Source organism: Hippichthys cyanospilos, chromosome 4 (assembly GCF_059441005.1).
Source record: "Hippichthys cyanospilos isolate Australia breed blue-spotted pipefish chromosome 4, RoL_Hcya_1.0, whole genome shotgun sequence".
NCBI classification, from domain to species: domain Eukaryota; kingdom Metazoa; phylum Chordata; class Actinopteri; order Syngnathiformes; family Syngnathidae; genus Hippichthys; species Hippichthys cyanospilos.
The window spans coordinates 4,345,765-4,359,959 of record NC_142372.1 but is presented as its reverse complement, the minus strand read 5'-3'; the positions used below and the strand labels follow the sequence as shown (position 1 = coordinate 4,359,959).

General features: G+C 39.6%; 1 protein-coding gene across 1 annotated transcript in view; it reads left to right on the top strand.

The window, feature by feature from the left end:
- Nucleotides 1-14,195, top strand: part of itfg1 (integrin alpha FG-GAP repeat containing 1) — a 79,338-nt gene that overhangs the window by 1,516 nt on the left and 63,627 nt on the right. The window contains exons 5-6 of the mRNA XM_088412482.1: nucleotides 8-85; nucleotides 1,077-1,171. Of these exons, the coding sequence (XP_088268608.1) occupies nucleotides 8-85; nucleotides 1,077-1,171 (173 nt within the window). The remainder of the gene's footprint in view (nucleotides 1-7; nucleotides 86-1,076; nucleotides 1,172-14,195) is intronic.

The following is a 14,195-nucleotide window of genomic DNA, read 5'->3' as shown; positions in this document are numbered from 1 at the left end:
ACTTTAGTTTCAACGGTGACATGATACCGGATGTATTTGGAGTCACAGAATCTTCAGTTACTGAATTTTGCTCTCTGATCAACAGGTGATTTTTTTTATTTAACTCTACGGCTAATAGGTTGCTCCAATTATTGATGAGAATTTTTTATCAAAAATATAAACTATGTTAACTATTTGTTAGGTAATATTTTGAACATTTTAGCAAGCCAATTCCTAAATGTTGTTGGGCTGTCATGGTTGACACGCTTCTACAACATTGCATAGACAACGAGGGCAGTGCCCAGGGATTGGCAGACCGGGTTGGTGGTCCTCCTTTTTAAGGAAGGGGACCAGAGGGTGTGTTCCAACTCCAGAGGGATCACACTCCTCAGCCTTCCCATTAAGGTGTATTGCTAGAGAGGAGTGTCCGTCAGGAAGTCGAACCTCAGATTCTGGAGGAGCATATTGGTTTTTGCAGGCACATCAGTGCAGCATCTGCTGTGCTGTGGATGCTGGACCGGTTTGTCATGGTAAAGAAAGAGCTGAGCCTAAGAAGCGAAACTCTGTATTTGCCGCTCAGGATGTCCGCGCTCTCCCATAAAGATAGGGTAAGAAGCTCGGTCATCCAGGAGAAGCTCAGTCTCGAGATGCTACTCCTCTATGTTGAAAGGAGCCAGTTTAGGTGGTTTGGGCATCTGGTTAGCATGCCCCCCAGATGCCTCCCTGATGAGGTTTTCCGAGAATGTCTCACTGGGAGGAGGCCTGGGGACAACCCAGGACTAGCTGGAGAGACAATGTCTCTCAGATGGCACTAGGAACGCCTGGGGATCCTCCCCCCAAAAAAATGCCTCAAAATTAGGAAGGCGCTCTTCAAAGTAAGTCAAAGATCTGCAGAACAATGGAAAAAAAAATATTTTAAACTGTGTATCTATGCCACCAACGCATAGTAAAAGGCAGAACAATCTTATGAAATTTGTGAGTAAGATGAGGCTTGCTCATCATACTTCAATAATTTCTCCTTGCCATGAAAAAGACTTTTGAGACATGTTTTTTTTCCAAAAGTTGTCAAATTTTCACCCCCCCACACACTTGTTTAGGGAGCCAGTGTGTCAGAGCGCTTTGAGTTCACCCGTCAACATGCGTATCCCTCACGCAAACGCCTTCATCGACCTCAACAAAGACTTAACTGCTGGTAAGTTCCATAAAATACCTGCATGTGTCATACGAGGTGATTGATGAGTGAGCTGGTTAAATCGAGATTCCCTTTGGATCATCTTAGTGGCATCGGTACTTGAGTAAAGTGGCATTTAAACGGCAGGATTACATTGTAACCTTGTTCGAAGCAGGTTATGCTGCTTAATCCGCATCGCTGCCAGATTAAACATGCGTGTATTTTTTTTTTTGTGTCTACCTGAACATTGGGTAAAATACGGAAAAGCGGTAGACGGACATGGTGTTTTCAGGGCAGATACTTGGAACAGATATTCCATAAAAGGGTAAATATTGCTTTCAAAATAATAAACGTAAATGAATACAAATGTTATTGAAATTCCTTTAAGCATATGTTTATTGAACAACTTTCAGAATGGATTTTTCGTACAATTTTAACAAGTTCAATGTGATCCCAAGGTTAAATGAACGCTTGACAAAATAAATACAGTGGACCCCCGGTTTACGACATCCCTACCTTGCGTTTTTTCCACTTTTACAACATGGACTGTGATGTTTTTTCGTTCCCTCTTTACGGCATTTTTCCCGTTCTACGACATTCAACAACTGTCATGACCTGAGGGGTTGTCTGTGTTTATGTTGTTTTGTCTTCATCCTCAGGCATTTTTTGGGAATTGTTCATACTTTCTGGTCGTGTCAAACTGCCTGCGCGTCACTAAGAGTCTGGTCTGCTATTGGCCGGCACTTCTTGTCCTGTTCCATGTTGTAACTAATACATTTGTCTGAATAAATAGACAAATATTCTCATGATATTTTCATCATAAATTTACCTCATTTGCTACATGCTGCTAGCAAAATTATTTGGAGGGGCAGGAAAAAAAAGCACAACAATACGAGAAAGTCAATTTATCTTCTTGCATATGGCAGCATGAAAATAGGATATGACACAAGCGCTGACTCACTGCAATTGTACTGCAGAGCCATGAATCAGCATCTCGGCTCATCCGTGCACAGAAAAAAAAACAATAGCCTTGGGCTAATTGCTATGGTACCGTCTCAATTGAAAGTGTGCTTATTTAGATGATTGCAGTCGAGTCAAAATATTCTTCATGCGGCAATAAAGTGCTTATTTACCGGATTCAGCACAAAATGGCAATATGACTGTCAAGAAGACATTATTTAAAACATTTTCAGCCAAATTATTGTTTGTAAAACATGTAAGCTATTTACTCAGCAAAACGCCCAAATGATTGTTCAATACAAAACATTCATATTGGAAGTAAAAGAAAATACAATACCTTCATCCCGGAAATGTGCAGAGGAACTTTTTAAAATTACATTTTAATGAAAAACGTGATGGAAAATGCATCTATAAAGACAAACAAGTATTTAAAGCTAAGACTCCCATGAGCATGTCAAGGATGATCTACAGCAGTGGTTGTCAAACATTTTGAAGTCAGGGAACCCTTTTTCGAAAGCAAATTTTATAGGTTTACTTCTTCCTAAATCCTGTTTGTAATCAAAAATTGTTGTCTATTCAGTGTTATAGAAAAAAATAACAACAAAGCAATATCATACAAGAAAGATTGATGTCAGCTCCCCAACCTGTTGTTTTTCAATGTCTGCAGTAAGCAGGGATTTGCAAAAATCTTACTTTGATCATACACAAAGAACTACAGAAAAATGGGAATAATTGAGAGAGAGACCTTGAGAGATCAACTTTATTGGTCTCAAGGGAAATTTGTCTCGGGTGGAAAGTGCATTTAGTCCACAGTAAGCGTTTAAAACAGGCATGTAAAAACACATCAGCATAGCAGCACTGTACAGTCAGCGCAGAGAAACGGACAACTCTGGCAAAAGGCCCTCTCACTATAAACGGTAAAATTATTAACGATTAACAAAAATTGACTCATTTTGATACCTATTATTGACGTCGATCAATGCCCATTACATGAGTTTGATACTTCATTCCCTTTCTGTATGTACTAGGGCTGGACAAATATGGAAATAAAAATAGTAATTAATAATGTACAAGATTGAAACCACGGTTATTAAAATGAATATTCACTGACTTCAAAAATCATTCATATGCATTCAGATAAGATGATATCGTAGCTTTCAGTGCACATGACTCGGGTCTCAGAGTCGGAATCAATCCGAAGGCCCAAACAACAATGTAATGTTCTCGTTTACGAGAGAACTAAATTTGCCCATTTTCTCCACCACTGAATGGAGAAATGGAGAAATCACTTTGCTTTGGTTCTGCTCTCCTGTCTCTCGGCCAGCTAAGTGCGACGCTGCCACTCATACTTAGTGGAGGTTTTTAAACACTCTGGAAACTAATCCCCATGTTTTAGGTAATCACAGAGGATTTAGCGGTGTCATATGCACCCCGGGTATCGTTTTGCAGCGCATGATTTTTAGTCCCAGGCCAGTCACAGTTTAACCTGTGCACGTTTGAATTCATTTCTAATCTGTTTTAGGAATTAATGAAAGTCGATAAAGGTCTTCTTCTTTTTTTTTTTCATCTCAGGCTCAGAGCCTTGTGGTTAATATTTAATGCGCTTTGGCACAGATTGTGTTTTTGCATCAATTAGTTTGTTTTATTAAGTACCACAGGCCAAAAAAGGAAGTCTGTGAATAAAATTTGCATGCAGCTCTTGTTTGTTTGTGTCTTCAGCTACTACTATGTGCCCTTTTGTTTTCAGCTCAATTTGTCTGGGAGTTGCGTCAAAAACATTATCTAGCGATTAGTGGTGAACCTGTGTGTCAAATCCAGGTGGCAACAAATACTAAGCATGATGGTGTTTTTTCTATGCACATAAAAATAAAAAAAAACTTATCAGAACATTGTCTCTGCTGCTGGCACCAAGCTAACAGATGAAGACATGCAGGGATGGCACCGGCCCATGAAAGCTCACAGAAGAATAGAATGATTTAAATGCCAGAATATTTTTTCTTTTTTAACTTATAAAACATGGTGAAAAGCAAGCAAGCAATTACACATCGTCAATATAAAGTAGATACTTGCAAAAACAATTTGGTAAGGTAATGAGGCAAAAAAAAATTCCACAACTAAGGCTGCTCATCATCAATCCTTTTTATTGAGTTTTTAAATAGCTTTGTGGATCATGTCAAAATGTTTTTTAAGTATATACTGAAAGCCACAAAAATGGCCCCCAGGCCACCTGTCTTAGCCAATGTAGCGGAATAATATCAAAATCGCTTAGCCATACGCAGATGTACCACCAATAGGAATAGAGTAGAACAACACTGAGTTTTCCTTTTGAAAATGCCCAGGTAGGTGAAAACAGCAAACAAAATGTTTCAGTAATTGATTTTTTTTTTTTTTTAATTTAATCCAGAAAGTATTACTACAATTGATTTGATCATTACGGATATTTAACATCAGTTGGAAGTAGTGCTGTTTCTAGCACAGAGAGTTTATTTTTAGAGGCCGTCGTTGTCATCAGTCTATAGGCTCTTTGTGTTTTTGTTGGTCTTGGTCTTAATGCAAAGATTGGATTCTGTGGCTAACCTTGTGGACTTAAGTCCATATGCTATTAAATGCATAGGCTTTGGTTGCTCCGCTTCTAATTAGCAGTGAATGTTCAAAGGTTGCTGTTTGACACAAACGTCTGATGCGAGCACGTGTTACCGTTAAGCTACAAAAGGCGAGTAACCACTGGGACGTCCTTATCATGGCGGGAAAACCACCAGAGCCGTTTAGGTTGAGCAGCAGCTGGTGGGTGGCAATCAGGAATTACTGTACCTGTGCAAATTGGGGAAAGCTTGTAATTACTTTGTATGGATTACATTTTCCAAGGTAGGAGGGGGTAAAAGACAAATAATGATTGTCTACTATAATGATTCGTTGCTAGGCAACCGACACGGTGCTGTACTGTGCGGCCTCCAATGATGGCAAATAGTATGGAGCTAGAATCTGAGCAGTAGGGGATTTTCTAATTTACTCCGACAACTAATACAATTGATTACATCGTGATTAATTTTACCTTAGTGCGGCCTTTTGAATAGATGGTTACGTATGTTTCCTATGTTAGGTTGGTTCCTAATCTTTGTGTTTTGTTGACTGTTGTTATTCGACTGGAGTCCGCTGTTTATAATGAGTGTCGATACACTGTACTACATCAGGAGTTCATTGACCTTTGCAAAGCCACCAACAAATAGACCTTTTTTTTTTTTTAACCTTAATGCCCTTAATTTCTATTGCGTACCTGTGTTACTCGAATATTGAAGTTTTAGTCTGTTTGGAGCTTTCAAAATTCCTGAAAATGTACCAAGTTTTGCAAGTATTTGTACTTGATCACTTATTTATGTATCTTTCACCAAATAATCTTCACGCGCGCAATGAAATTGACCCGCTGTATTTCAAGCTTTTGTTGCAAGATTGAGTGATTATTTTTGAGTCTGAATATGCTGTATGTATGTTATCAGAAAATGTAATGAATTTACAACAATAGATTTAGAGTGCAGCCACACAAACTAGCACTGTACACACAGTCACAAGATATTTCATCCAGCGTGTAAAATCTAGCTTTTCAATAGTTGTCCCAGTATCCCTCTGAGCACTTAGTGTTTACTCACTAAAGTACGCACTATAGCTATAATTTGTTTGTGTGTGTTGTGTGTGTGTGCACGTGCGTGTGTCTGTGTGTGTTTGCCCATAAGCTTCCCCCCTGTCGCTACTACACCTATGTTGTTTTACCGTAATGGTTTTCGGAGATTATGTCTGCCGGGAATATCACTGCTCCATTCTCCTTCTTTTTGCCATTTTGGGGGGAGTAAACCATTTTGCAGTCATGCATCAAGCTTAATTTCTATCAGTCACAAACATGGTGTACAGTGGGCTCAGAAATAGCTGGATAATAATTTTGAAGCCAATTTATTTATTGGTGAAAACCACGTTTGGATGATTATAGAAAATGTTTTTTTTTTCTTTTTCATTTAGAAAGATTCCCCCTGCCCCAGATAACCCTAAAGCAACTCCACTTTGTGGGCTATGGCCAAGTTTTTGAAAATCTTGTTTCACAGTCTGCTGCTTCCCTTAGAAGGACAGGGCCACATATCACTAGGCCAAGCCTGTACAGGTTCACACCTCTTGGGGTGGATGCTGTGCGTGCTACTGCAAGACTTCAGCAAAAAGTGTGCCCACTCATGTAAAGAGGCATAATATATTAAATCACTCCCAAGAGAATTTTTTTTTAGGTTCTTAACCTACAGTAGACCAATAAAGACCAATACATGGAAATAAATGCTGTTTAGCAAGTATTACAGTCTACATCCAACGTTGTCTTCCTTTTAAAAAAATATTGTAATTTTTATTCAAACGGTTTTCGATTGAAATTTTTTGATGAACGCCTTGGCTGGTGGTTCGTTTTTGAAATATGTTTTGTTTTTCAGCCAAATACACACTAACCAGCAAAAAATAGAATTAAAGTGGTATCCCTAGGTGTGCGTTATTTAGCACCTCCAAAAAATAGATTGTTTACCACTATGTCTTCTGTTTCTGTTTTTTTTTTTTCTGCCGGAAATTTGTGTCACCAATGTCAATGTACACCCGTATAAATATTAACAAAATGAAGGCATATAATGTTTTGCAAATGAGTCACACTAACACATTTAGCCCCCTTTGTTGCTTCATGATCCCTTTAATTTGCTCTCAGTTTGAAATGAAAACTCTTCTTGTCATGCCCTAACTAACCCATTTAAAAGCATTCAATAAGGTTTGCTGATACTAGCAGAAACCATGGTAAAATCACACATTGTGGGCATACATGTTGTTCACACTGCCATTAAAATATCAGATACAGGTTGGACATGGGCAAAAAAAACAAAACAAAAAAAAAAGAATGCAGAAAATAGGTACATTTCAGATCTGAGTCTTAATAGTGGAAGTGTAAAATGTGAACAGTATTAAACTAAAGCTACAGCTTGGTGAAAACGATGCAAACGCCACAAAAAAAGCTGAAACAAATTCAAGATATTATATGTTGTGGATGTAGACTATAATGTACCGCAACGTATCTTCAAATCACCCCTAAAAGCCTCATTTCGCTTTCCGCCGTTGGACAGCCATTGTGATGCCTTTTCCAGGAAAAGTTTCATCTCACTAGCGGAGGCTGTGACATTTCCTCTAGAATGCCAGTGGCCGACCCCCAGCAAGCTTTAGCCTGGCGGGCAGGGGGTCGGCCTAAAGATGCAGACAGATGAGCACGGAGAACATGACGAATAGCATCACAAAATATACGCCGTCTCTGTGCTTTCGGCCGACTCGTATGGTCTCATTACTGTCAGCCTCGCTCAGACACACAAAGGCGACGTGCCAAGGTGACATTTGTCCCCGTAATGGAGCAAGATCGGGCAGCAGGGGCATTCTTGAGCTTTTCTCCAGAGCAACCTCAAAAGACATTGTGTTTTACACCGTGCTGTAGTTCTGATAACACCAAGAAGAAACGCTGTAAAGACTCACAAGCGTTTGATTTCTCCAAAATTAATAACTCGGGGGGGACATTGATCTTTTTACCTAAGTTTTCGGTGCCAAATCCAAAACTGATGTCGTTTTTTCTCAATCACATTAAATTTTCTTTCCTTATAATATTTCCTTGCGTCAAGAACATACATCAAAACGTTCAGTGAACGTTTGCAACCATGAACGAATCTTGACAAACCCCTGACGTGCATGCGTATTTGCTATGTTCACCATTTGCAACGTGCACCCCACAGTGGAATAGTGGCCAAAGTCATTTTTACAACAATAGTTTTAAGATGAGTTTGAATTAATCAGTAATAATAATAATAATAATAATAATTAATAGTTTTAAATGTCTCCACTCAAAGCTGAATTGCCACTTGAATACTGCGGTGTTAATTTTGCCTAATCAATATTTTTAGCTTCCATTGTACTGCTTATTTTTTCATTTATGTTTCTACATTAGCATGACATCACAGCTATCCAACACAATCTGATTTATGCACGAACATACATCCAAGTCACAGGTATTAAGGATTCAGAAAGAATTGGCTTGTCCCCACACACACACACACACACACCACCCCCTCTCTATCCCCCTGTTCTGTACTCACTGTGTCTGGACTTCAATAGCCCTTTCTTTTGGCATAAACCTGAATGCTTACAATGGGGTAAAAGCTTGAAGCTGTACTGACGAAGAGCGAGGCGACAGCACGCATGTCAGAGCGCGGGGGAAACATCAGGCACTAATGCGGCAGTCGCACAGCCGACTGTCATCTCTGGTCTGCACCGTTGCCTTTTGTTGTTCTCTCTCTGCTACTGCTGCAAGGCTTTTTTACAGGTAGTATGTCAAACGTTGCTGTGTTTATTCTCTTGTTTTTTATGCATTGCATAATCCAGGGCTTCTCAAAACCTTTAACTCTTTACTGGGCAAAGGTAGCCTTTACAGGCCTCGCAAATGTCTTTAATAGAAAATGCAACATGGCTGAACAATACACGGCCAAGAGTTCACATCTCAATGCCAGGCATCTATACCGATATGTTACAACTGCGGGTTTATTTAAGGCTCAGCATTTTTCTGAAAAAAAAATCAACAATAATTTAAAAATAGGTGTGTGAGATATAAACCGGATTGTATTTTCACTTGTCCAAGCCACAGAATTAGTGGCGATTTGCTTTAAAAGGCTACAGCAATTTCAGTTTGACCACATCATAGTGCAGCCTCGCTTCTCTACGCAGCAATGTGAAGTTCAAGACATGGGCTGTAAATCAAGCTTTTGATGTCATCTCACCACGTCTCCCAATTAAGACGTATCGTCCTACTGCCTGTCCAAACTCTCACATGAGAACCAATCTGACTTTTACTTGTGAAACGGCGCTGAACCCTAACTGAAATCCTCCCGCTTCCTTAGGAGCTCTGCAGCACTTGTGATAAGCTGCTAATTGGAAGCTTTGAAAGCACAAGCTTGGCAGAATAAAGTGACTGCTCATTTTAGTGTGTGTGTGTGTGTGTGTGTGAGGGTATATGGCCTAGCGGTGTGAAAAGAATAATTATACACATTTCCCCACGTTTGTGTATCTTACCTCCCACACTGTTTGTTGTGCCTTTCCAGCACTTCTGTTTGTTTCATTAGTGCTGTGCATTGTGGATGTGTTGTTGTCGCACATGTAAGCGATATTGTTGCACACAAAGGACGAAATTAGCATATTGACTTTTAGAGCCACAAATATCGACTACTTTTAGTATTGTTGTATCCCACAGAAAATTTGATGGACCTTCTGTCAGGACTGATGAAAATGGCCACCTCTTCTGGATTTTTTTTTTTTTGTTTGTTTGCTCGAAACCAACAACACCTCTCCTGTTCACTTCTCAGGCGCGACATTTATTAAAAATCCAATGAGCCATCTTCCTCTGAACTAACCAGGAAATGGTAACAAAACATCACCTTTAGAATTTGTTGCGTGTTATAGTGATGTGGAGCTGCACTGCCTCGCATTCAGGACTTTGTCTTCTTTACATATTTTTCACTTAACACGTTTACCCAGTGGTCCTCCCCACACACGTCCGTGACTCATCCTCAGATAAGTCGTTCCGCGCCTTGATCCACGGCCACGGTGTTAATAGACTCTTCTGGCTTTTAGCAATGTGTGTTTGCTTAACACAACCACGAAAGTGGTACATGGTCAACCAACCACGCTGGTTTTGGTCATCTGTAGTTCTGTTTCTCCACCAAGACTTGCCACCTGTCCAGACTCAATTTGTTAAGACAGGGGCTAACTAGCAAAGCTGGTTTTTATTCCTCTCAATGCGCCTGCACGAGCAAAATGGAATACACAGACATTATGCTGCCTGAGTCCGACAGCCAGCGGAGGCCCCTTAAATTGCTTCCAATCCCCTTAACAAATCTGATGGAGAGGCTATGAATAACTCAAGGGGTGCTCATCTACCCATGATTCTCCGCCTCCTCTTTGCTCTCCTAGAAGTCAAAACCTTTGTAAAAACTAAAATTACCTCATCGTGAGCCATCATTTCAGCTTTCGTAATATTTGGAACACGCTGCCCCTCACAGCTGTTTTTCTATCAACTCACTGCTGATGAATGACAGCCACAGCTATCACATGGATGTGGAATGGAAGGCAATGTTGACAAAGCTGCTTAATGTGTTCTATGCTTTTGTGGCTATTGGAGTAGAGTTTGTCTGGTATAGACTTTAGTCCGAGAGGAAAGGCTATGGATGAGATGAGACAATCAATGCTCAGCATCAATGTCTCCTTTCCGGTTTTTTTCCCCTGCAGAGCATCCGTTTTTTTTTTAATGGGTTGCAGGACCACAACTTTTCTTTTAGGAACGATTCATAGTTGTAAAAGACTTGAGCCCTTTTCACGCTGAAGAAACCCATTCTTTGCCAACCTGTTCTTTTACTGATTTTTATGAACCTTCGTGTTTGCCTCTCCACTAGAAGTAGCCGCTTACTTCCCTGCGTACCCATGGAAGCGAATGGTTCCCCTGAATACTTTTTGGGAATGTTCGTTTTATGTAAACACAGGAGGTATGTTCATTGGGGTCAATTAGTGGAGCCCAAGTTTGAAAGCAAACATGGTGAAATCATGAAGTCATGAAAATCTAACTAGGCTAAAAATACCTGCACAGTCACACATGCTGTAAAGATGATGTTAACAGATCGCAAATCTGACAGACAAATAGGACAAACACGACAGTTCATTAATGCAGCCGTGTGACGCGGAGGCGGGTGTTTGTAGCATGTGCGCACGGGCTCGCAAGTGTGGGCGGAGCAGTTTATCCTTTCAAGTTTCACGAGACAAAAGAGAGGCATCAGTGGGCTGAAATAATTAAGCAATTGTAGATTGCCTCTTTTTGTAATTAAGAGATTTGCTACGCTTTGTTGTGACTTGTTTTGCAAGGTCATTCTTTTTTTTTTTTCCAGAAGAAGGGCTGCGTTGCATCTGCGATCTCTTTCCGCATGATTCCTTTTGTGCATCCTTTGGTTTCAGCCTTCGCACCAAGCGTGCCTTTAATTATCCTGCGACACGACATACCACTTAGCACTCAGAATCCCTGTCGCTGCCGTTACACAAGTAGCACCTGCCCTCCCACACAAACACATTTTTAAACTCCAGTTTGTATGTGACTTTCACTGAGTGTCGGAGTGTGACAGTTCCCGTCACTCGCTCGCTGGAGTCGCTAATGCTCAGCAGTACTCAGATCAGTCGTGGCGTCCAATTTTGTCTGCAGTTTACTTGTCAACTCAAGGCCTATACGTGACAGTCAATGTGTAACAAAATACCTAGTCCCAGTGAGAAGCAAGGGTATAATGTCAATAATACACTTAATTTTACTATTTTACCATTATAAAATTTTACCCCCTTTGAAATTTTTTTTCAGTCAATTACATGCTAACCAGCGCAAAGCCTTTTTGGATGGAAAAACAAGACTCAAAGGGTACAGGCTGTAGAATTGTGTCATTCGTCATTTGTTGGCGCCTCGCCCATCTCTGGCTGTGGCTTTCTTGTTTATCTCTGCGGACGCCCTTAGTAATTAACTGGTGTTGACATATTTTCCCCAGGTTTTGTAAATTGCATGCCATTGTGCGCTGAAACCAATACCTTTAAAAACACAATTTGGCACTTGCTAATGACTGAAAATGGCACCATGTGCTCAGGCCTGGGTTAAAAACTAATCACCGATCTGCTGGTAGGTCAGCCGTGATTGGTCGTTACCTGGGCCTTGAGTGCATGTTATGTAATTGTTAGGCAAAACCAACTAGAAAATAGTTTAGTAAAATTTTGTAAATAAGTTTAGTGTCCCTTTAAATTGTGACTCAAACACCAAGAGGGAAAAATTATTATTATTAAAAAAGTCGCTCCCTTTTTAGATCCTGAAAAATAACTTGTGTCAAATAAGTGACCCTGAGTCTGTCTAAAGCCGCCATGTCTCTACATCTTTGCAACAAGCAGGTCTTTTTCTCCGGTCTAAGCTTTTCAATTAGGCCTCCGTACAACAACGTTAACTTAAATGAGTCTCTGGAATGAAAGTAAATGTCTTGAGTAAACCGTAAAACCTGCGTTAAAAATGAGCAGTGGCGGCGCCAGATGACTTTATATGGCTTGCAAACAGCTCTCTCCAAGGCTGACATGGGATATAAGTAGGTGAAAGTGACAAACGCTGGGACAGAGGAAGATCGTTAGTGAAAAGAACTTAATTTCTGAGTTAATCAAATGAATTCCTATACTGTACTCCCTAACCTTGGTGGAAGTGTCAGATGGTATAACTGAGTCAGGATATCAATGCAACCAAATCATTTGATTTAGCTGTGTACCATGTACTATTATAATCAAAACATCAGGGTCTGCAGGATTTATGATAAGTCATAAAGTAGATTCAATGTAACAATGCTAATGAATCATCTGTAAGACAGTTTTTCTGGCTTGAATCAGTAAATTGATACACCCGACTAATCCCTGTCTGCGATGTTTTTAGTTTTTCTGGTAACTCTGTGAATAAATCGCCAACTCAAATCATTTGAAGAATTTACTAAGTTTTCACTGTTTTAGGTGAATTTGCTCCAATCAGCTGATACACAAATTGTGTTAGTCTATAGTTTTTCAGGCCATGCACAAGTCAGATTTTTTTCACCAGATTTGGAGTAATTTTCCCTCAAAATATTGTTTTAGTTAGTGGTTTAGCAATTAACGGAATAATTGACAACTAATTGAAAAGTAAAGAAAATGAATCATTTCATCATCAACCCTAAAATTGTCCAAATTCTTATCATTTCAGCCTATTAACAGTTTATATTATCAGATTACTTTTGCCCTCCTTGAAAAAAAATTGTCTAGAAAATGTGTCTGAAATACACAAATTTGTCTATTTCCAGACATGTTATGGACCAAACAAATCACTTGAATCTTAAAAGCATATGTAAGTGCAATCTTCACTGTCTTTGAAAAATATGTTTCAATGATGGAAAATGTGACGAATTATCCTCACGGTCATCGCTTCTTAAAAATAATCCTTAGCTTTTCAAATATATTTCTTATTGAATAATCAAGGAAATTAAGGATAATCAACAAAAAGTGCAAATGCCTGCCTAGCTATCCATTGTCTACTCACAGTGTACGAAAGGGAGGAAGTACTCATCATTCTGCACCCTGCTAGGCGATGGTGAGACTGAAACCCGCAAAAGTGTCGAAATGATTGATATTCTAGTGAAAGAAGTCGGGGGAGCGGAGGCAAGACTTTTCCAGAGATAAACTTGGTGAGATGATGCCCCGCAGCGAGGATGTGGAATGTTTACCGAATGATCAGCTCTCTCCGCCGAAGCTAATCAGCCAATCACGGTTGGATCCTGCCTAAGAGGCCTGATTGGCTGATTAGGGAAAAACTCATCAACCCGGCCACCCGACGCGTCTTTAATGTCTTCCTTCCTTGAATCTCAAGAGTTCTTTTTGTTCCTCTTCAGCCTGTCAGGGTGCCAGAAAGCCGTTGGATACTCTTGGCATTGAAATTCCTCTCAAATGCTGCTCTTTTGTTTGCTTCACTTTATTGGTTCCTCCTTAACACTTTTGTACCAACTCTTTCAGTTTCCACCGATTTGTCATAAACCTGACTTTCTTGCACCTCCACCAGGCAAAGCAATTTACAATCTTGTGCGCGCAAATGATTTTTTTTCAACCAAAATATTAATGACCTCATTAATACAAAGGAGTTGTACCAAACATTTAGTTTTGTAGATTATAAAAACCAGAGATTCGCAAACATTTTGTGTTTGAGGTTTTTTTCAAGGGCCCCCTCATAATAACGCTTATGAAATCATTCCATCCCAACGATGTATTCTTGCATTTAAAAATAAAAAGTCCAGACATTCAATTTCAGGGAATGCAGTACTAACGCTATCAATTACTTTATACATTAAATTAAACAATATTTATTACTTTAGTACTTTACTTCCTAAAATAATCAATTGCTGTAGTACTTAATTATCTAAAATAATATAGTACTTTAGTACCTAAAGTAATCGATTACTTTATCTTAATA